This window comes from Lynx rufus, unplaced genomic scaffold (genome assembly GCF_022079265.1).
Source record: "Lynx rufus isolate CCGP_SWC_20201006 ecotype Redwood Valley unplaced genomic scaffold, mLynRuf1.p SCAF_6, whole genome shotgun sequence".
NCBI lineage: Eukaryota > Metazoa > Chordata > Mammalia > Carnivora > Felidae > Lynx > Lynx rufus.
This window is the reverse complement of record NW_025814878.1, coordinates 123,048,674-123,072,821: the sequence shown is the minus strand read 5'-3', so window position 1 is coordinate 123,072,821 and position 24,148 is coordinate 123,048,674. Positions and strand designations below refer to the sequence as shown.

At 44.6% G+C, this 24,148-nt stretch overlaps 1 protein-coding gene and 1 non-coding gene across 3 annotated transcripts in view; one reads left to right on the top strand and one right to left on the bottom strand.

Moving 5' to 3' along the window:
- The window catches only part of LYRM4 (LYR motif containing 4), a 173,281-nt gene extending 153,275 nt beyond the window's left edge, over positions 1–20,006 (top strand). For both annotated transcript variants that reach the window (XM_047102494.1, XM_047102495.1), the window contains one exon: positions 19,551–20,006. In XM_047102494.1, the coding sequence (XP_046958450.1) occupies positions 19,551–19,619 (69 nt within the window). In that variant the 3' untranslated portion in view covers positions 19,620–20,006. The remainder of the gene's footprint in view (positions 1–19,550) is intronic.
- Positions 20,007–23,298: 3,292 nt separating this feature from the next.
- LOC124529511 (small nucleolar RNA SNORA70) lies at positions 23,299–23,432 on the bottom strand. Its single transcript, XR_006966398.1, has one exon. It is a non-coding gene; the product is annotated as a small nucleolar RNA SNORA70 (small nucleolar RNA).
- Positions 23,433–24,148: the final 716 nt, after the last annotated feature.

Sequence of the window (24,148 nt, the reverse complement as noted above, 5' to 3'; positions counted from 1 at the left end):
CCCTCCTTTTGCAACTTCCTGTGAATGTATATTTATTTCAAAATGAAAAGGGTTTGGGGCACCTGGGTGGCTCAGTCAGTTAAGTGTCTGACTTTGGTCCAGGTCATGATCTCACAGTCTGTGGGTTTGAGCCCCATGTCGGGCTCTGTGTTGACAGCTCAGAGCCTGGAGCCTGCTTTGGATTCTGTGTCTCCCTCCCTCTCTCTCTCTCTCTCTCTACCTCTCCCCAGCTTGTATATAATAAGTAAATAAGCATAAAAAAATCATTTTAAAAAATTCAAAATAAAAAAGATTAAAGTGATACATTTTAACACAGTATAGTATATATTTTACCATGATTTTTAAGCCCACTAAAAAACAAACAAATAGAACTTTTTTTAAAGGATGATATAGACCACGACTACTCTATAGAAATGTAATACAAGCTATAAATTTAAGCCACATGTATAATTTTAAATTTTCTAGTAACCACATTAACAAAACTAAAAATAACCTGGCAAAATTAATTCTAATAATATATTTTTCTTTAACTTGGTGTGTCTAGAATATTGTCCTTTCACCATGTAATAAAAAAATATTAATAAGATATTTTGTGTTCTTTTTTCCTTATTAAGTCTTTGAAACACAGTGTGTGTTTCATACTTACAGAACATCTCAATTTGGAGTAGCCATAGTTCAAGTGCTAAATAGCCACACGGCCAAGTATAGACAGTATTGAGGTTATAAACACAAAATCTTTAATGTCTTTTTCAACATCTCTTAACATATTTATTGAGATTCATATACCACGTGATTCACCTATTTGAATTCATCTATACAATTCAGTGGTTTTTGTATATTGAGAGTTACATAAACATCCGTCACCATGATCCCATTTAGAACATTTCAGCACCCCAAAAAGAAACCCCATACCCACAGGGAATCACTCTACATTGTCTCCTGTTCACCCACTCTCCCCCAGCCCTTGACAACCACTAATCTACTTTCTGTCTCTATGGATTTCCCTCTTCTAGACGTTTCATATATATGGAATCATAGAATATGTGGCTTTATGTATCTGACTACTTTCGTTTAGTGTCATCTTTTCACAAGTCCTCCATGTTGCAGCTTATATCAATGCTTTAGTCCTTTTTATGGGCAGATAATATCCCATTACGCAGGTCCATTGTTTGGATATACGACATTTTGTTTATCTGTTCATCGATTGATAGGTTGTCTCCATCTTTTGCAATTGTGAATACTGCTGCTATACACATTCTTGTACACCTTTTCGTGTAGACATATGTTCTCATTTTTCTTACACATATGCCCAGGAGTGGAATTGCTGCACAAAATCATTCTGCACTGTGCTTTAATTTTTTATACATTTCCCTTGGCCATATCTGCCTGTTTACATTCTTCAAATAGCTGAGCATTTATAGAAGCTACACTGCTAATCTCCCCGTGGTCTCAGAGGATTTGTCTCCATTTCCCCTGAACATTATAATGAGTTAGTGCTAGTGGCCCGGCTATGTCAAGTTCACTACCAAATGGCTAAGGACATAGTCAGCTTTTATCACTTTCTTCCTTGTGTTCTCACAGCCCTCAGTTTTCTTTCATTGTTCGTTACAGGAGTGTGGGGTATTTCTATCAAAAAATAAAGGAAATCTGAAAAGGTCAAATTTGTGATAAAGTTTCCAGTTTTCTATAATAGATTCCCTAAGCTAAATGACAGGGACACATCACTCTAAGACACTGGGTGGAAAGGAAAGAAGAAAGGTGAGGTCTTCATGCAAACTACTCAAAAAGAGAGGCTTGTCCCACTGGCTGGGCCATGTCATCAGGGTTGAATCCAGTGTCAGGGTCCCTCCATCTTTTTTTTCTTAACGTTAGCTCTTTTATTTTATTTCATGTTTATTTATTTTGAAAGAACAAGCATGCAAGCAGGGGAGGGGCAGATAGGGAGAGAGAATCCCAAGCAGGCTCTGCTCTGTCAGCTCAGAGACTGATGTGGGGCTCGATCTCATGAACCTTGAGACCATGACCTGAGCTGGAATCAGGAGTCAGACACTTAACTGACTGAGCCACCCAGGCACCCCAGGATCCCTTTTATCTTGATGACAGAAATGCATCATCCACCGTACTTGAACCAAAACGCAAATCAGAAATCAATCCAAAGGAAAAGATACTTCTAGCAGGTCACGTTTGGGACTCAAGGGTAAAATGAAAATCCAGAGCACAGCATTTATCACTGGACCATCACCAAAGCCTTCAAGTTATACTCTTTCTAAAATAACAACTGACTACCTCAGATGGTGAAGTTTTTCTAGTCGAGATGAATATAACTAAAACATCTTATTCATAAACCACATGCTCCCAAGAGGGGCTGCCTAAGGAAGAAGGCTTCCTCTGCCAGACTTGGCTTTTGCTGGTGACCACACTTAGTACTAGTTTCTTCTCTTCTGCAGGGCTTGCCTGAGACCTTGGACAGGCGCCTCCTTCTGGGATTCATTCATTCAATAGAGATTGCTAAGCACTGGGTATGGCTAATGAGAATGCCGACACCCAGACTGGTTCGTGGGCTCAGACCCCACCTGCAGAGACCCAAGGTTCCATGTTCAGGCAACAAAAGCAAGTGATTGGGTACTCTCAGTTGCTCTGAAGGGAGAGGACCTAGAGCTGAGCCAGGGGGTGAGGATTCAACAGGAGTGAGTAAAGAAACCACAGAGGTTTCCATGCCAAGCCTTCATATCAGAGAGAGATGATTTTAGCAGCTGTATGGGGTGGATGGAGGTGGGATAAGGGTCCCAGCCTTACTTCTTCCGTGTCTCTGCCAACCATATCAGCAGGGACACGGAAGGTATCCCACAGGCCTCATGTGATCAGGTCTAGCTTCCAGGCTCTTATGAGAATATAGCTCCCTTAGGGGGGGTGGGAAGGAAGGTAACACAGCAGTGCCGGGTGCAGGGGACATGAAACAGACACAGCCCTGCGTCAGAGACAAACAACACATAAACTATACAAAATACAAAGGCAGTGCAGCGTAACTGGTGCTGCGACAGAACAGAAGGCCCTGAGTCCACAGAACACTTTTCCAAACATGGTCCGAGCCTCATCCCAGATCTGCTCACTCATAATCTCTGGGGGCTGGCAAAGAGCCCTCTGGTAAACTCACACACACTCAAGTTTGAGAAGCATTGCCAGCACAGGAGGCCATGTCCTTCTGTTGGGGGGAGCTGGGCTAGGACAGGGACGGGGGGAGGGGGCAGACAGGGAGGAGCACGGAGGCACAGGGATCCCAACCTCCAGGCAAAGTGTATTCTTCACTAAATAACTGTCTTCAGGCAGTCATGGTAGTGATTTAAAGTGCATCCCCATTTCCCTGAACTGAGAGAATTTTCTCAGGGATCCCATCCATGAAGGACACACGTTTCTGAACGTTTCTAAAGTCTTATTTTTAGCCCAATCAGATGCAGTTCGGGGGAGGAAAGAGTAGGAACAAAAAAGAGGCAAAAGACCCAAGACTCATGAAAGCAATAATATATTTTCTAGGAAAAAAGTCGTTTCTCCAAAAATTTTAAAAAGGAGGTAGGGGGAAGTTAAAGACCTTTATCCTAGGATCGATCATGTTTTCAGCTGAGCTACTGAAAGTGAGGCTGACACAAGATGTGCTGAAATGCACTGTTTACAAAGCACAGTTGTGAAGACAATGTAGAAACACAGGGGCAAGTGTCTGCTGTCCGGATTCTGGAGTAGTAACTCCAAAGAGTATACTCCCGTAACAGTGTGGAAACAGTGACTTTTAGTTTTTCACATATAAACATGACAAAAGGGGTATGCAGAAATAAAAATAAAGATGATTTTGGGGTGGTGGGATTATGGTTTTTTTTTTTTTTATTTAATACTGTTAAAAAAAACACTGTACTCACGGAATACACTGCGATTTAAAGGATTAGAGTGTAGAGCTTTGGTAAAACTCAGAGTAATAAGAATTAACCCTGTGATGTTGAGTAAATTAGGGTTACCCTTTCAACCCTGGATCTCTTTAAAACAGAGATAATGACATCTGCTCTATATATGAGGATCAGACGAGCCAATGAAGTGTACAGATACCTTGCAAACTGTAAAGTACTAGACAGATATTAGCTGTCACCATAATTATTACATGCAGCGTCTGAGGCTGTCTCATTTTTTTTTCAATATTTTTTTTTTTTAGTTTATTTTGAGAGAGACAGGGCGAGTGGGGGAGGGACAGAGAGTGATTGAGAATTCCAAGCAGGCTCCACACCATCAGGACGGAGTCCAATGAGGGGCTCGAGCTCATGAAACCATGAGATCATGACCTGAGTCAGCTCAACTGGCCTGAGCCACCCAGGAGCCCCTGAGGCTGTCCCAGTCTTCATGAAACGGTGTAGTACGATTTCACTGAAGCAAAGTGAAAATGAAGAAAAGGCTGGGTCACAGTTGCCCTCACAAAAGAAAATGGTCACGGGTCCTTTTTCAAATTAGCTGTGGCAGAAAGTTGGGGCAGGAAGATCAATTTCCCTGCACTTTCCCCCTAGCAGTTGACAATGAGCACATTTTTTTTAAGTTTTTATTTAATTTTTTTTTTTTAATTTACATCTAAGTTAGCATATAATGCAATAGTGATTTCAGGAGTAGATTCCTTAATGCCTCTTACCCATTTAGCCCATCGTCCTCCCACAACCCCTCCAGTAACCCTCTGTTTGTTCTCCATATTTGAGTCTCTTATGTTTTTGTCCCCCTCCCTGTTTTTATATTATTTTTGTTTCCCTTCCCTTATGTTCATCTGTTTTGTCTCTTAAAGGCCTCATATGAGTGAAGTCATATGATATTTGTCTTTCTCTGACTAATTTCACTAAGCATAATACCCCCCTCTAGTTCCATCCATGTAGTTGTGAATGGAAAGATTTTGTTATTTGACTGCCAAGTAATACTCCATTGTATATATATATACCACATCTTCTTTATCCATTCATCCATTGATGAACATTTGGGCTCTTTCCATACTTTGGCTGTTGTTGATAGTGCTGCTATAAACATGGGGGTACATATGCCCCTTCGAAGCAGTACACCTATAACCCTTGGATAAATACCTAGTAGTGCAATTGCTGGATCGTAGGGTAGTTCTATTTTTAATTTTTTGAGGAACCTCCATACTGTTTTCCAGAGTGGCTGCACCAGTTTGCATTCCCACCAGCAGTGCAAAAGTGATCCTCTTTCTCCGCGTCCTCGACAACATCTGTTGTTGCCTGAGTTGTTAATGTTAGCCATTCTGACAGATGTGAGGTGGTATCTCATTGTGGTTTTGATTTGTATTTCCCTCATGATGAGTGATGTTGAGCATTTTTTCATGTGTCGGTTGGCCATCCAGATGTCTTCTTTGGAGAAGTGTCTATTCATGTCTTTTGCCCATTTCTTCACTGGATTATTTGTTTTTTGGGTGTTGAGTTTGATAAGTTCTCTATACACTTTGGATACTCACCCTTTATCTGATATGTCATTTGCAAATATCTTCTCCCATTCTGTCAGTTGCCTTTTAGTTTTGCTGATTGTTTCCTTCACTGTGCAGAAGCTTTTTATTTTGATGAGGTCCCAGTAGTTCATTTTTGCTTTTGTTTCCCTTTCCTCCAGAGGCATGTTGAGTAAGAAGTTGCTGCGGGCAAGATCAAAGAGATTTTTGCCTGCTTTCTCTTAGAGGATTTTGATGACTTCCTGTCTTACCTTTAGGTCTTTCATCCATTTTGAGTTTATTTTTGTGTATGGTATAAGAAAGTGGTCCAGGTTCATTTTTCCACATGTCGCTGTCCAGTTTTCCCGGCACCACTTGCTGAAGAGACTGTCTTTATTCCTTCAGATATTCTTTCCTGCTTTGTCAAAGATTAGTTGGCCATATGTTTATGGGTTCATTTCTGGGTTCTCTATTCTGTTCCATTGATCTGAGTGTCTGTTCTTGTGCCAGTACCATACTGTCTTGATGATTACAGGTTTGTAATACAGCTTGAAGTCCGGACAATGAGCACATTTAAAGGAAGTCCATATCGTGAAAGGGAAAAACCACTATTTGCATGCAGAACCTCCCACTGCAGCCATTTGCTCAGGGTAGGCAGAAGGAGGCTACAGGGAGCTCCTCTGGGTTGTCTCTTTCTCAGGGAAGCCAGGAGGGCACAGAGATGGGGCAGGCAGAGGGTGGTCTTGCTGCGGCTCCCCGAAACCCAGGAAATCTGGCCACTGCAGCTGCCCTGCTCTGGAGCAGGACAGCCACGTGTCCTGGCCACCACTGAATGCTGGCAGGGTGTCTGCAGCTTGTGATTCAGAGGCCTGATTCTTTCCCCCTGTCGGGGAGACAAACTGCAGTGGATTTCTTGATGCTGATTCCCTCAACAGGTTATCTAGGGACTGGTTGTTTCCTCCACCAGGGCACATCCATCTGTGGCAAGCCTCAGAAATCTAGACTGTCAGCCACATGGTAGAGAGCAGTAGTGGGCACAGCCACAGGATCAAAGAAAAGATGTGCTCATGTTGGCAGTGGTGCTTCTGTTTGAGGCTCGGTAGAGCCCTTCTGGTGTCAATTCTTGGCTTCCTGGGTTTTTCATTGGAAGGTACAGTCAGTAACTGGGCTTCAGGAACAGCACAGAGGCTGTGTAAGCAGAGGACAAATCCCCTGTGTCCTTCTAGAGCCCCAAAGATCAGGGAGGTGGGCTTGGTAAGACACACAGCCCTCCTGTCCTCTCCTTGACCCTGTGAGTGCTGAGGAATACCAAGGAGCCACCACACTGGCCTGACACCAAAAGAGAAGCTCTAGCCTCCTGTCTCATGATGTCATTTCAGGCTCTAGCTTCTGGCCTTCCCTTTCTCCCTCACCCAGAATAACTTCCTGGAGGAAAATACACTCCTCCCTTGCAGAATGCTAAGAAGAAACAAGAAAATGTGATTCTTATGATCAGAAGTGGCCTGTGCTTACTATGCATACCTTTTCAGTAATGGCCCAAATTACTCTCCAAAGTCCCTACCCTATAGGTGATATTCAGTGTTTAACCGCCAGTATGGCATAGGCCTTGACCTGTCATAATGAAAGCTGGCCCAAGCCAGAGCAGGGCAGCAATGCACTGAGCCAGACAAGGACCCTGAGTGTGAGGTCCAAGCATTCCATCCTGGAGGTAGGAGGAGGGAGGGAAGGAAGACTCTAAGTGTGAGGTCCAGACATCATGGAGGAGGGAGAGTCCCTGAGCAGCAGTCACTTACCAACAGTGCAGAAGTCATTCAACATTTTAACCAGTCTGGTATATACTGGCTGACTATCAGCTTTGCCCTGTCCCCTGGCCAACAGAGACTCTGTTTCCTAGCAGTCCCCCTCCCCCAGACACTATTGAGAACGCCCAAGAGTCCTGACGTATACGGAAGTGTCCCTGAACCCTACCAATTTGGGGGTCCTGTGGAAGCTGGTAACTGTGGATTCAGGATTAGGATCTGTAGACGTGAGCCATATTAAGCAGAGAGGTGCCATCCACTGACTGCCCATCCCTTACTACCCATCACTGCTGATGCCCTTTGTCCCAGGTCCTCCCACCCCCAGCTTTCCTCAACCAGCTTTCAGGGGCCTTCCAGGAGCACAGCTATTGGGCTTCAGGAGAAGCTGGGATGGATGGGGAAGCGAGTGAGTGCTGGGTTAGAGGCCAGGCAAGCACAGCTTCTTAGAGCATCTAGACCCAACACTGCCTCTGAGGTGTTTAGTTCACGCTGGTGTTTTTCCTCTCATGTCCGTTATGGTGCACTTTTCAACCTGACTTCTGGATGGAGAAAAGACAGAAGAGAGCCAGCTAAGCAAATGTATATGTCTGACCCCAGTGTTGCTTAAGGTTTAATATCATTCCCAGAAGGTCCCTAAGCCCTGGGAAAGTAAGATGCTATTGACCATGTGTTCTAATATCCCTGGATCTGACGTGGCACGTCCCCACAGGGGTGGGCGCAAAGGAATGCAAAGCAGCTGTTTGAAAGAAAGAAGTAGATCTGTGTCCTGACATGGAATGATGCCAAGCTTGAAAAAAGGCAAGTTGTAGAAAAAAGTGTGGACTTTGACTTCATGTTTGTATCTATTGTCTCCCACCATTTCTTGTGTGAGCCGGGCTTGAGTTGATGAGGTGGAGTAAGGTAACTGCCATGGCATTCCATCAGAGGCTGCTGGTGGCATTGTTGCAGAGAAACTGTTCTGGCAAACCTGGGTCCGTGAGAGGTATGAGCACAGCAGGGGAGGGAATGCACATTGTCTCAGTGGGGACACTTGATCATTCCTGACTTCTTAACACCAAAAGGCATCAAAGTTATCCTGCTTATTTTTGTTTTGTTTTTAAGTTTTATTTATTTTGAGAGAGAGAGCACACATACGCACAAGTCGGGGAGGGGCAGAGAGAGAGGGCAGAAGATCTGAAGCCAGCTCTGCATTGACAGCAGCAAGTCCGACGTGGCGCTAGAACTTACCAACCGTGAGATCACGACCTGAGCTGAAGTTGGACACTCAACCAGCTGAGCCACCCAGGTGCCCCAGACTTACCCTGTGTTTAAAAGAAGCCGGTAAATCAACACATTTCACAAGCCTGAATTTTAAAAAAAGAACAAGTGCACCTTCTGGCTCATACTCTGGAAACTTCAGCATTGAGTGCCTTTTCTTTATGACCTCGACTTTGGATCTGCTGTGTTCATTGCCCTGGAAATTGTGAATCTGTTTACAGTGACAGGTGCCTCAAATAATGCTGTCCCCCAAACCTGGAAGCTCACCAAGTGAAGAACTTGTAAAATCAAACCAAGTTGTGTGAGTGACCCTGCTCTGTCAAGTATGATGCCGTCAGCCATCCGATGAGCGAGACAGAGCCAAACCAAGTGAAATACAGTCAATCCACAAGTCTCTAGAAATAATTGTCCGAAGTGGTGGGTAATCATCTAACTCTGTATTTGTCTTTTTCTCTTTTTTTTTGTTTTTTGTTTTTTTGGCCACCCTTAACTTTTCAGTTATATTTGCTTAAAGAAAATGTAAAATCAGAATTGAATCAAGCTGCTCCTGACAAAGGGTGTCCCCGAAGGGATAAAACAGCACCTGATCACCCCCACAAAGCATCAAGGATAGTCCTCAAACAAGTGATAAGCACACCGTCAAGAACTTGCTGGTCCCAGCACCGTCCCAGGAATTGTGAGCCTAGTCACTTGCATCACCTTGCCACTAATTAAAGTGGTGCCGGGATACTGGCCTTGCTGCATGGTTTTGGTGACCTGAAGCACTGAGTTCAGGGGGCTGAGGTGCAGCTGAGCTCAACGCAGGAAGACCAGCACCTCTGGCAGTTTGCCTGGGCTCTGTCACCATCCCAGGGAAGTGCCAGGTTTCACTCTGACGTGATGTTTGGGTCCTGAGTTCTGCCCAGTTCCAAGAAGGGCTCGGTGACTGGCTGCCAGGGTGCTGACGTGCAACATGGTGTGCTTGCCATGTGGGTGCTTTCATCTCACAGATGTGCAATGCTTCACCGCCGCCTCCGGAACACTCCTCAGCGGCTAGCAGAGCGTTTGTATCCAGTATCCCCACGTGGTCAGCTCTGCTGCAGGGGCAGGTGCGGGTGAATATCTGGATATGATAGGCCTGTGTCCTGTTTTGTAACCATCTGCTCACCCCATGCAATGGTCCAGACTAGCAGGTAGGAATCATCCTCAAACACCCAGTACCTCTAAAGAACAGATGTAGAAGGATTCCCTGGCCTTCATTAACAGTGTGGTATCCTAGGGGTGCCTGGGTGGCTCAGTCGGTTAAGTGTTCAACTTCAGCTCAGGTCATGATCTCACTGTTCATGAGTTCGGTCCCTGCATCAGATTTGCTGTTCACAGCCCAGAGCCTGGAGCCTGCTTCAGATTCTGTGTCTCCCTCTCTCTGCCCCTTACCCGCTCGCATGCGCTTTTTCTCTCTCTCTCTGTCAAAAATAAATAAACATTTTTTTAAAAAAATTAAAAAAAAAAAAAAACAGGGGCACCTGGATGGCTCAGTAGGTTAAGCGTCCCACTTCAGCTCAGGTCACAATCTTGCGGTTGGTGGGTTCGAGCCCCACATTGGGCTCTGTGCTGACAGCTCAGAGCCTGGAGCCTGCTTCTGATTCTGTGTCTCCCTATCTCTCTGCCCCTCCCCCACTTGCGCTCTGTCTCTCTCTCTCTCTGAAAAATAAACATTAAAAAATTATTTTTTTAAAAAAAGTGTGGCATTCTAGAATGATTCTGAAGTACAAAGACCCCTCCCTGCCCCAACCTGGTCTTGTAGTCCATGGCTGTATCTTCTAGAAAGGCTATGCCCAAAGAGCACCTGGTGGGTAAGTATCAACCGGGGTTTTTTGTTTGTTTTTTGGAAAAGTATTCACCCACTAGTGGGAAAAAAAAACTGATAATTTAAAAATATTAATAATAAACCCTCTTATATGTGTGCTTCTTCTTCACTTAGGGGTGCCAATCAGAAGCAAGAGAACAGTGCCATACACAAAGCCCTCCCCCACCTCCCTAATGAGAACCTCCTTGAGTGGGACCCAGCCATGTATATCCTTGAAAGCTAGCCCTGTAGATCTGAGGCCCAGTCTTGTTAGCAACCACTGCCTTACATGTATATTTGTTCAAAAAAAGGACTCACTCCTGCAGAGGGGACAGCATGCTTGTCGAGTTGGGAACCCCTGCTGGCTGCCCATGACTTCAGGCTCTTTGAGACCAGAGTTTTCTGAGCCCCATTACAATAGTTTGATTTCTTTTATTCTGATGGCCTGGGATACAAAAGAAAGAGGCTGTCCCTTGGTGGGCTTTTTAAAAAATTTTTAACTGAACATCAGACATGCAGAAAAACAATGGGATGGCCTAGAATTCTGACAATAGATAAGACATAGGACGACCATATAATTCATCATCACAAATGGAGACCCTTGAGAGTGAAAGAAGGCTCTATTAATAATCACGCTGGGACAATCGCATAAGCCGGGCATCTGGTCATGCTGATGAGCAGACACACTCCTGCATCTGGGGTGTCTCTTGTCCCCAGAAGCGAGGATGAAACGCATTAACTGTGACATGGAATTTAGAGAAGAGATATGAATTTGTTCACCACTCTGCCAGGAATATTAGAGAAGATAAAAGGTCAGTTCCTCACCACCACCCTCCACATTAGGAATAACCAGTATCTAAAATTCAAGGCTCACAGAGTTGAATGGAGATGGAGCATGGGTGGAGAGAGAGGGAACACAAGAAGATCCATTTGTGGATTTTTTGGACTAATCTTCTTTCTCTGTTGTACATTCAGTTGTGGACGAATTTACAGAGATCTAGTTTGAATTCTTCAGGCATTCTTCCATTTCATAAAATGATAGCAAATTCAAAAGCAATAATATTAGGATACTACACGTAACCATTTTGAAAAACATCTTAGGCTGTTGAATTCTAGAAAGAAAAAGCATATGCATAAAGAGCTGTTTTTAGAGGAAGACCATGTGACCTATATTCGTAAGTTTGGATTTCATAATCCCTCTTACTGCTAAACAGAAAAAACTGAAAAAATTATAATTTCATGTATCCCTATTTCACTTTGCTTCGTTAAGAAGTTATTAGGAAACTAGTATGGTAAAAATGGTCTATTTGAAAAATGGTTGTGATCACAGTTGCCTTGACTGTGGCAAAGCTGTGGCAGCTACTCTCCATGCTCACTAGAGAGATTTGCTAAACAAGTTTTAGGCAGCATGGAAAGCTGTCTGACATCATCAAAGGTCAGAGGAGGGGTGCACATGTCCTGTCCGCCTTCCACAGGGCAAGCAGGCAACAGTCAGCAGAACGTATGGTCTGACAGACCAGAAGCTGAAATTCTCCTACCAAAGATTCATATATATTGGTGGCTCAGAGGTTTGGGGGGACCTTCCAACTATCTTAGGAAATTGCAATACCTTAAAAATATGCCTCTCAACTGGGTGTGTCAGGAGGCACTCAAAGGCACAAGGTTAGTTAAGTGCATTTTCTCAAAGGGCCAGCATTACTTGACAACTTGGGAAAACATTTTTATAAAATGAGCATAAATACATTATGGAGGAGAACACACCATTTACATGAAGATCAGTAAGGGACTTAAAAGAAATATTTAGTTGCCACATCCTCTTCAAGCTAAGCCCCAAAACCCGATGAGTATGATTTTATTTAGTAACTACTTCCATTTGATAGGACCTACTTCTAACTCTTATTCTGTTCATTTCTCTCTCCTTGGGCTAGTACCAACAGTTTCAGTTGTTTCTCAGAAATGCTTTAATATCTTCCTCATGTTCTTTCTTATTCTTGATATGTATTCATTCAAGTAAACACTAAAGTCATTTCCTCAGGTATCTCAAAAAACCCCATTGGGATTTTCATTATCATGTTACACATTAATTAATTTGGCAAAAGATTGACATTTTTATATGATTCAGTCTTTCCATGAACATGGTATATATCTTATTTTATTCAAACTCATTTTCTATTTGTAAGTTTTATAGTTTTCTTTCTTAAAGCCTTACACATGTATTTTTAAGGTTATGTTTAGATGTGTTATTTTTGTTGTTGTGACTGTTGTTGCTGTCTTTTCTCATCATATTCTGGCTTTTTATATGGGAAATGGAAGGGCGTGCCCATCTAAGCAATTATACTCCTTCCAAATGTGGAAATTAAATACCAAAGATGGCGTTTCCCTATAAAAAGCCTGTAAATTGATGATAATAATGGCATCTTCCTCATAAAGTTGTTGTGAGACAGGAAGAATTCCTAATTGATTTAATTAATTGAATGCTTAGAACAGTGCATGGCACACAGTAAATGCTCATTAAATTGTGACTGTTACATCTCATCATCATTATCATTTTTATTTTTTAGTAGTAATAGCATTATCATCATTAATACTAATAGTGTAGTAGGGGCGCCTGGGTGGCTCAGTTGGTTGGGCATCCAACTTCAGCTCAGGTCATGATCTCATGGTTCATGAGTTCAAGCCCCATGTCGGGCTCTGTGCTGACAGCTTGCAGCCTAGAGCCTGTTTCAGATTCTGTGTCTCCCTCTCTCTCTGACCCTTCCCCACTCAACACTCAGTAGAACTCTCTCTGTCTCAAAAATAAATAAACATTTAAAAAACTAATAATTTTTAAAATGATGATAATAATAGTAGTAATAGTGTAGTCACTACAATGCCAGAGGTAAGATTTGTCCCTGTTCCCCACCCCCCATTGTACAGGGAACCATCCCTGCCTGGGTGGTTTTACCATCCTCAGAAAGGGAAGAGAGCAGGGACAGCCCACCCCTTGGCTTCTCCATCAGAGCCAGGTGTCACCATCTCTCCCAAAACTTTTCAGTGCCCAGGGCACCTCCTTCTCACGCCAGACTGCCCTGACCAGCTGGAAGCATCATGGTCCTACTGGTCAGGAAGCTGTGCCCCAGAGCAATGAGTCCTCAAGTCCAGCCCAAGAAGCTCAAGTTCAAAAGCAGGAGGTGGTGTCAGACATCACTGACACCCTCTCCACAGTGTGGGTGGGTTTAACAACTACAGAGTCATAGACTTTTGCACCCAGAGGGTGAGGAGGCTCTGAGAAAACATCTTTGAGGTCAGGATCTGACACCCTGTGGTATTCCTCTCGACAGCAGACAGGCCATGCACATAAGTGACATTTACAAGCCCTTACTACATGCCTGGTACTGTTCTTATTTAATCCTCTCAACAACATGAAGACAGTTAATATAATTGAGGCCCTAGGAAGTATCTGGGACAACTGGTACATTTCCTTCAAGTCTTGTATCCCATTTGATTCTCATAACAACTGTGTGAAACAGGCAGGAAGTAGCAGAGGCCCCATTTCAGCCTCCCCACCGCCCCCACCCCTGGCGATTGAGCCCAGCTCCTCTGAGTCTAAATCAGATTGAGATGTGTTGCACGGGAGACAGTGCATTGCTTCAGATGAGTAAGCAATGAAGACCTGAAACGCTGTACTCAATTTTCTTTTCTTGGATCCTCCTTCTTCCTCCCCAGCAGGTTATTTGCCTAATGAGTCTCAGAGCTCATAAGTGTTTCTAGGCCATCCAGCCATCCCATCTACTTGCAGTTGAGTAATCTGTGTATTTTTCTAATGGACTCTAATGCCAACTCCTGAAGTTTATAGAATAGAAGTGTGATCAGCTTTAATGACCAATTTATGCATGGTAATAGTCATATGTGGCTGGCTGAGCCCATCGGGGCTTCTGGAAGGGCTGTAAATTGAAGCTGGTAACTGCACTTCCTCACTTCATTGACCGGTTCCTCTCACCTGCAGCTCAGAAGCGACATGCTCTGTCATTAGCACCACAGCATCCATCCCATGGGGGGCTGGCCCCACATGTATGCTAACACATTTTGTAGCCCAAATAAATACAACAGAACTGTTACACAGACATTTATTGCCTCCCCTCTATAGCTCTCATTGAGATAACTTTTTAATATTTCCTCCCTGTGTGAACTGAATATTTCTCTTACATCTTCTGTAATTGCTCTGGGTTAATCCCTTATAGCCCTGGATTATAGCTTTAAAGTTTCTACTGGGCCAAATTTAAATCATTTGATTTTGCTTAACAGTGAGTAGAGCATTCTTGTTACAATAAAATGATCCTATTGCGATTTTTATTGACTTGCCTTTATCAGTTCCATAATTCCATGGGTAGCTTGCCACCAAAGCACTGCAATAATTACTTACAGATCTGGGTTTCAGAACTGGTGGACGCAGAGCTTTGGTTATAACCAGGGATACTAGACATTGGTATGTTTAGTTGCTGAGTACTTACCAAGCACTTCCTACGTGCTTCGCACTGTCCTAAACTATGCTGTGAAGGCAGCTAAGTCAGAACAAGTAGAACGTGAACCCCTCCTTTCTCCCCATCAGTCATTGATGTTCATGCAGAGGAACTGATACAGGTATACAGATACATGTAGTGAATGTTCCCAGGAGAGAGAGTGAGCCCCTTCTGCAGAGGGGACCCAGGAAAGCTTCAACCATTTGCACAAAGTGTGTGTGTGTGTGTGTGTGTGTGTGTGTGTGTGTGTGGCAGGGGCGGGGGGGTGGGGGGTAGGCTTTTATATGGTGGACATGGAACAAACCTTTGTTGGTGGAGGAGTCTGAGCAAAGACCCAAAGTGATTTGGAAAACCCAAAGTGTCATGGCAGTCCATGAGAGGCTCAGTGGTATGTAGGAAGGTGGGCAGATACCAGACGACTATGACTCTCAGACCAAGTGAGCCTGGACAGATGAAAAGATACTAATTGTTATGGTTTCTTAATGTCATTGACGATAAGATCTGCTTTCTTTCTTCCACCCCCCGCAAAAGCCATGAAAGTGTTGTATCTGGATGGAGTTTTTTTTTGTTTGTTTGTTTTTTGTTTTTTAATTTACTTCCAAATTAGTTAGCATATAGTGCAACAGTGATTTCAGGAGCACTCCTTAGCGCTCCTTACCCATTTAGCCCACCCCCCTTCCCACAACCCCTCCAGTAACCTTCAGTTTGTTCTCCATGAGTCTTCTGTTTTGTCCCCCCTCCCTGTTTTTATATTATTTTTGTTTCCCTTCCCTTATGTTCATCTGTTTTGTCTCTTAAAGGCGTCATAGGAGTGAAGTCATATGATTTTTGTCTTTCTCTGACTAATTCCGCTTAGCATAATACCCTCCAGCTCCATCCACGTAGTTGCAAATGGCAAGATTTCATTCTTTTTGATTGCTGAGTAATACTCCATTGTGTATGTATACTGCATCTTCTTTATCCATTCATCCATCGATGGACATTTGGGCTCTTGCCATACTTTGGCTATTGTTGATAGTGCTGCTGTAAACATGGGGGTGCATGTGCCCCTTCGAAACAGCACACCTATATCCTGTGGATAAATGCCTGGTAGTGCAATTGCTGGGTCGTAGTGTAGTTCTATTTTTAGTTTTTTGAGGAATTTCCATATTGCTTTCCAGAGTGGCTGCACCAGCTTGCATTCCCATGGATGGAGTTTTTAAAATCTAATTCATACTTCTTTCAAAATGGGACATATTTGAAGGTTTGCTTTGATTCAAGTTCCCTAAAACCTGAGCTCTTTGGATCGCCCCTCACTCTTCATTCTGCAGTTTTCTTTGGAGACTTTTATGCGGAGTTGATTACAACTAGGCCACCCGATACCACAGCTGCATTTCTTTAAAGAGAGCACCTGTCCCCCAAAGGTGCCATCCTTTAGATTGGGGGGCGAGGAGAACCAATACTATGTTAACTGTGTCCCTGGAGGCTTAGTTAGGAACACAGGAGAAAGGCCACACAACAGATGTTATAGCCTATCCATCAAGAAGGTGGCTGTTAGCACAGTGTCCACAAAGTGAGTTGTGTGGGAGAAGACGTGTTTATTCTGTGGCATGATAAGTGTCCTCCTGGATCTTCAGTCTCCACCAAGAAGACCACCTTTTCTTCCAGGTTACCAGAACACATGGCTGAACACTGGGCCCCTCAGGAGCCATCCAGCTGCTCTGAGATGGGTCCTGGAGATCCAGACAAGCATGGCAGTCACAGAGGCTGAGAGGTGGAAGAAACCCATGTGGTTCCACCTCTGTCCAGAATATAAATCCTTCTCCATCCTCACCACCTCCTTCTTGTACAGAATTGACCGCTTCCCAAGGCAGCCAATTCCATTTTCTGACATCTCTGTGAAAGAGTTCTTCCTTATGCCATATCATAACTTCTGCCTACCACTAGAGCCCTGAAAAAAACACTGATAAACTCAGCCACGCACTCATGGAACATGGTATTGTAGACACTTCTCTAAGAGGGGTTCCTGGTAAACCCTCCCAAGATCAATTAAATATAAAACAAGTTCCCAGGTAACTGAATCATTTGAGCAGTTATATAAAATAATCTTTATTAGACATTCCCCAAAAACGTTTTGTTTTGTTTTGTTTTTCCTTTTTGAGTAATTGGTATTTTAGCCTTTCTTCTGAAAAGCATTGAGGGGCACCTGGCTGGCTCATTTGGTTAACCATCTAAATCTTGACTTCGGTCAAGGTCCTTGCTTGCTCAGGTCATGATCTCATGGTTTGTGAGTTGAGGCCCTCCATCAGGCTCTGTGCTGAGAGCAAGGAGCCTGCTTAGGATTCTATCTCCCTCTCTCTCTCAGCCCCTTCCCTGCTTGTTCTCTCTCTCTCAAAATAAATAAAAATAAACTTTAAAAATAAAAATAAAAAGCATTGATAGTGGCCCATTTGTCTGTTGAGGTTAGCAAATGAAAATAAAACCATATAGCAGCCAGAGTGGAGAATGCCTCTCTACCTCCCATCTGGAGTAGGGTAAATATGGCTTCCACTCACCCCACAGCTATCTCAGGTCATCAAGAAGAGAGGCCAGACCAGCCTCTGTGCTCCATTCGTCATGAAATCCCATCCAGCTAATCTCACCCCTCAAGATGGTTTATTGACTGCGTCATTCAGAGTGTGGTCCACAGAATCCCAGGCCCACCCTTTCCTCTTGCATCAGAAGCTATATGTGTTCTTTATATGGACAAGAGGAAGGGAGACTGAAGACACAGGAGCAAAGCTCATCACTGACTTTTGTTAGGAACTGTGCAGAGCACTCATTCCCCACCACCACCACCCCCTCTTTCCCTTTTTTCAGTTGAAGGAATTCATTTGCAGTTAAAATATCTACACAATCATCCTCATCCCCCGAAATCTCCACTCTTATATTTTGGCTTTCTCTTTAAATAATTTGGCTGCTCTGACATCTTCCTTCACTTCCCTCTGGCACCACAATGCTTGTGAGCTACTGGTGCTCCCAAGGCCATCAGGATATCTCTCCGCAAGACATAACCAATGGCATGTGAAAATTCAGATGGTCTGTTGGGGTGTCATTGATGAGAAACCACCACTGTACCTTAGTAATGACAATAGAGTATTTAACCATAAATAAGGAGGACATCTTGCCATTCGCAACAATATGGGTGGACCTAGAAGGTATAATGCTGAGTTGGATAAGTCAGACTGAGGAGGACAAATACCAACTGATGTCACTCCTATGTGGAGCCTCAACAACAAAACAAATGAATAAACCAAGAAAAAGCATAATCAGACCTATAAATACAGAGAACAAACAGATGGTTGCTGGTCGGGGAGGGTATGGGAAGAAGTGTGAGATACGGGCTTCCCATTACAGAGTGAATAAGTCATGGGCATAAGAGGCACAGCGTAGGAAATATAATCAGTGTTGTTGTAATAGTGTTGGATGGTAACAGATGGTAGCTACACTTGTGGTGGGCACAGCATAAGATATAGAGAAGTTGAATCACTAGGTTGCACACTTGAAACTGTAAGATTTTATGTCAACTGTACTCAAAAAAATAAAATAAAATAGAATATTAAAGCAAGATGAAAAAAAACCACATGAGGGTCTAGCTTCTGACCCCTGGCTGCTATAGGTGTCTGCTATAGCCATTGAGAGTTTCCCTCATTTTCTCAGAGAGCAAAGACCCCAAATTACCCATAGATAGTGGCCAATCACTCTAAAATCCCTTCTGCACCAATTCTCCGTTTTCTAAGAAAGTATCACTTAGGAAATGCTTTTGGAGAAAACTCGTGAAAACCCTTTGTTCCAAAGGAAGGACTAGTTATCTGCTGTGGCCCCCAGTTATGGCTGCAGCATCTACCTGGGACAGTGGGAACACCTGGGCATTAACAGAAACACTCACTTTAAGAGGACACTTAGGGGCGCCTGGGTGGCTCAGTCGGTTGGGCTCAGGTCACGATCTCACGGTCCGTGAGTTCGAGCCCCGCGTCGGGCTCTGGGCTGATGGCTCAGAGCCTGGAGCCTGCTTCCAATTCTGTGTCTCCCTCTCTCTCTGCCCCTCCCCCGTTCATGCTCTGTCTCTGTCTGTCTCAAAAATGAATAAAACGTTAAAAAAAAATTTTTTTTTAAATTAAAAAAAAAAAAAAAGAGGACACTTAGAAAGGGCAGGAAAGACAAGAGATAAGAGGTGAAAGAACACAGACCATGGTCCTCAGCCCCATCTGGGACAGGCGGTCATATTGCTGGCAGTGCTCTTAACGCAACGCCTATTCTAGCCCAACAAAGACAAGACACATTTCTGTGTTATGCTGAAAGCCTTTCCTTATGGAAGAACCGGTTCTAAAGGAAGGGGGTCCTGTTCAGTGAGGAGCTGCTGTGCACACATCTGGGTGGCTCTCCCTCTGGCCACCAGCCAGGGAACCTGGTGGATGGTCTCAGCCAGCTCAGGACAGCCTGAGAAACAGAGACCACGGCTGCTGGTGCCATTTCTAAAGTGAGAACAAATGACTGGATCTCTAACTTGTTCTCACAGTGAGGGACGTGGGAATCAGAGGGCACAGGGAATTAGCGAAGGCCAACCTAGTGACTACAGTTTGCCCGTCGATGCAGTTTCCCACAAGCAACAGCCCTTTGGTGGCAGACGTTGGCATTTAAAGGGTTAGAAATGCTCTTTCTGACTTTTCACAGCTAACGGAGTCTTTCTTTGCCTTCAGGTCCACATTGGCCAACTGTATTCGACCGACAAGCTTATTATTGAAAATCAAGAGAAACCCAGGACCTAGGGAGCCAGGACCAGCCACCACTGGCAGCTGTGGACCCCACCTTCAGCATCCATTCTGTGCTTGGGATGCGGGCTCCCAACAGACCACAAGTGGCCTCTTTCTTACATCAGCTTAAAATAGCCTCTTGCTCTGCCCGCCCTGTAAGGAGCTGATAAACTGAGTCTGGTTTCCATTCTTCTTTAGCCTTTAGTGAAAAAGGATGGCTGTCTCCTTGGTTCAAGTGTTCAAATGAAGAGCTGGAGTTCGCTCCCAATACTGCTGTGTATTATTGTGTCTCCTCTGCCCACCCCTTTTTGTATCTCATCCCCGCTTGTATAGAGCACCTCCACACTATGTTTCTTGGTTGACAATAAACAGAATTGTCTGCCTAAGTCACCTGACACCAGATACACTCCTCATGATGAATGCATTTCTTCCTGCCAAGGCAGGTCCTGCAGAGGGCAGTGGGGACCCAGAGGGAGGGTCCCAACCTGAGCTGAGCCCTCCCTTAGTGAAGGTCGAAGTCTCAGCACCCAAGATTTGGGGGGGCAGCAGAGAGTAGGACAGGGTCAAAGGGGTGGAGGGCACATCCTGTGGTTTATACCTGGGCCTGATGCAATAGCAAAGGTGGCCCACAGGTGGCCACACACGTGCAAACAAGACACCATCAGCCCCACCTGCGAACTTGTTTCAAATGCAGAATCTCCAGCCCCATCCCAAATCTTCTGAATCGGAATCTTCAATCTAGCACATCTGGATTCCTCCAGCGCACAGGGAGCCCGAGGAAGGGCCACTCGCAGCACTGCTCCTGAAAGCTGGCTTCCAGAAGCATCTAGAAAATTTCTCGGCATCTCCCTCCCCCTCGGATTCTTAGTGAGAGGTGAGGCACGATCATTTATATCTGCATTTTTAAAGATCCCTTAGTATTTTTAACATTTCTTAGCCAGTTTGGGGAAACTCTGCCTTTTGAGTATGTTGCAGGTAATGGAGATATTTGTGTGCATTTATCCCTGGAAACACATCAGTTCAAAACATAAAAGGAAGGTATTAAGTAACTTCCTTGATTTCCGGGGATTTTATGGGGGACCCAGATACTATCCAAGTGATTTTTCACCTTTGTAAACAACACAAAGTGAATTCATTACTTAGGTGTTTCGGTTTGGAACAGACTCATATAAATATTTACGGATCACAGAATCGCTGTGACGGTGTCACTGACCCTGCCACTGACCCACTGCCCCGTCACTTTAATTCTTACAGTCATGTGAGTCAAACAGGAACAGTCTAGATCCACAACCTCTTGCATGGGAAAAGATCATGTCTGCCCTTCTCACCCACAGATTGCAGATTTTGTGGTAACAGTGGATTCAAAATAGATTAACAGTGTGCTCGTTCTGATGAGCAGTACATCTTGTGACTTCAGAAAGCTTTTGCCCATGGATAGTCTTGTACACCTGCACCTTGGTGGGTCTGGGATCTGTCACCGGCCCAGCAGTGTTAGGGCTGCAGCATGGAGCAGAGGGTGAATGTAGGTGATGTGGGTAATGTCCTTTCCCCCTTCAGCTGACTGTCCTCGAGCAGAGTCCCCCAGCCCTGGGATGTGCAGCTCTGGATCAGTTTTTCCACTCTGCATCAGTAGAAAATATAGTCATTCAGCAACCGTTGCACCCAACAATGCGGGTAGCTAATGGATGTCACCTCTGATTTATACTTAATTAATTAAAGCAGCTGCTACTTGGAATCCTAAGTCTAGAGTTGAACCTCTCCTCTAGAAGTGTCAAGTTACCAGTAGGGTATCAGCTCCATAGGAGACTTCCCCCCAGATTTTAGTCACAGACACAGTGGACCAAGCAAACTTAACTTTGTTCTACAGGCCTTAACAGCAGGTCCCTTTTGTGTTAATTAAAGCTCATGAATGCCTTTGAACATGCCAAGCCTTAAAAATAGGGCTAATTTTTGTAACTCAAATAATACTAACTATGCATTAGGAATATATGGAAAGACTTGAAAGAATTGTGTCACACACAATCCACAGACGGGTCTTGAACCTGTACTTCAGGTACAGGTAAGGCAGGCAGAGCCTTACACTAGTCAGTCCCCAAATCAGAGGACCCAGGGTTGACTCTAGAGCTTTGACTAAAGGGACATGCCCATGGTTGTGATCTCTGAAAGAGTTCAGCGTTCTACGTGCTTGACTGGGTCCCACATCACACTCAGCCTCACGGACCTCTAGTGTGCTCAGCTGTTCCAAAAGAGGAATTCAGGCTGGGGTCTGGAGATCACTTTCCAGTGTCTGCATTTAGCAAATGGGAAATGCCACTATGAGTTAACTTCTCCTGAGGTGAAACCATTGGCCAAACACAGCTATTTTCTAGACCTTCAGAGAGAACACTTGGCTGGTCTGGCTCTCATGCTTTAATATCCAGGAAACCTCGTATGACCAAGTACATGGCTATGTTGTTCTGATGGCTGTTATTCTCTGGACTGTGAAACTAAAAGGAGATCATGGATTTGACGTAGCTGACTTCACCTTCTACTCTGCCCTGCCACCAACAGCAGTTACCTTTTTAACTCCATTCATAGCCTCACCCACCATGTCCAGCCCCAAATACAACCAGTAGTGCAATCCGGCATTCAGGAGCAAAGGAAACAGGCTGGGGTGAGTCTACAGAGAAGATAAAATGTCACAGTTGGCTGGCGGTAGAGCCTACCTGGTCCGACCCCCAAATCTGCAGGTGTGAAAAACAAGATCTTGATCATTCCGGCTCATTGGCAGACCTTTCCCACCCACCCCTTTTGCTGATCTTTTCGTTCATTCAGCACTGCCTGCAAGCCGGCGGTGCAGGTGCCAGGGGGAGACCAGTGAACTAGACACGGCCCCTGACCTCACAGAGCTTGCAGTCCAGGGGGCAAATTGAATGAGAAAGGACCAGTCTGAGGAATGTTACAAAGGGTGACATAGAGGTACTCTAGGAGCTGATAGGGTGTATCTGGAAAACCCTCCCTGAGGTCAGGGGGATTTAAATTTAAGATTAAATGAGGAGTTGGCTGGACAAAGGATGTGGAGAGGAGCTCTCTAGGCGGGAGGAACAGCATATGCAAAGCCCTGAATCAAGGCAGGAAAGTGCTATGCAAGGAACCAAAGGAAGCCCAGGATGGCTGACAGGCAAAGATGAGTCAAAAGGCAGGAACCTCTCTGCTGAAGGCTGTGGGAGCCTTGGCCTGAGGCTCTAAGAAGCTACTGAAGTTTTTCAGCAGGATGATATTTGTATTGGTGTTTTTGGACAGGAAGTAGGATTTATGGGTGGGTATGGAAAGGGATGGGTGGTGCCAAGGTTCTCATGAGTGCAGAGCCCACCATTTGTCCAAGGGGCCATAATTAGGGATGTGTTTGATGATCCCTATCTGGGGTGAGCCACTTTTCAGCCACCATTTCTTCAAATTCATCCACATTAAACTTAGTAAAGCCCCACTTCTTGGAAATGTGGATCTTCTGGCAGCCAGGGAACTTGAACCTGGCCTTACATAGGGCCTCAATCATGTGCGTCTTGTTCTGCAACCTGCTATGCATGGACATGATGACTCGGCCAACGATGGCCCTGGCCTTTGTGCCCTGGGCCTTTCCAAAGGTACCCTGCATACCTGTCTGGAGCCTGGATTGGAGATAGCATGAGGTCAGACATCAATGTCCACTGGAAAGGGCTGTCCCCAAGGCCCCTTAGGGCAACCCATACAATCAACAGGCTTCATACACTACCAAGGAGGCTACTGCGTGCGGCCATTGCATACTGGGCCCCTGTGGGGAAAGAGCACAGTTGCCTTAATTGGCTGCAGATGATGTTTGTGTTTCTAAAAGGTAACATTGTTATAAGGGGACTAGACTGGGAGAGATGCAGTGAGACCAACTTTTTTGGGGGATGGGGGAAGGGTTAGATTGAACACTAATCCAGGAAAGAGATGGTAGTGACTTGACCTAGGACGGTGACAGTTGTAAAGTAGAGTCAACATCACCCTGAGAAGAACTTGCTTCGGCTCGGCTGCTCTCCCAAGGAGGTGGGAGACACGTGGAGCAGAGACGCCCGGCTGAGCCTCCCAGCCAGGTCTCGCTTAGATCAGTCAGCTGCAGCCAACCCTCAGGTATGTGATACATAAATTATTGTTTAAGGCACTGCGTCTTGGGTAGTTATGGAGCAATGACAAACTACTACAGAGAGCTAGCTAGTATAATAGTTTATCACTTTAACAGGGCCACATAGCAAGTCAGAAGGTAGGTAGACAAACTTGGTAAAAACTGTGCATCTCCCAGGTAGAGTCATTTCCACAAGTACCTACAGAGTATAGGTGTCACGTCTCCCAACTACTGGACCCCATCAGTGTGTACATTAAGAACAGAACAAGACCAAAAAAAGAAAATAGAGTCAACAGGACTTGGTAATTGAATGTGAAGTGGAGACAGGGTGTCCGGGGAGTCCAGGAGGGCTCCCAGGTTTGGGGCCTGAGTGACTGAACAGATGTTGGACACCTGCTAAGACAAGACAGGAGTGGGCACT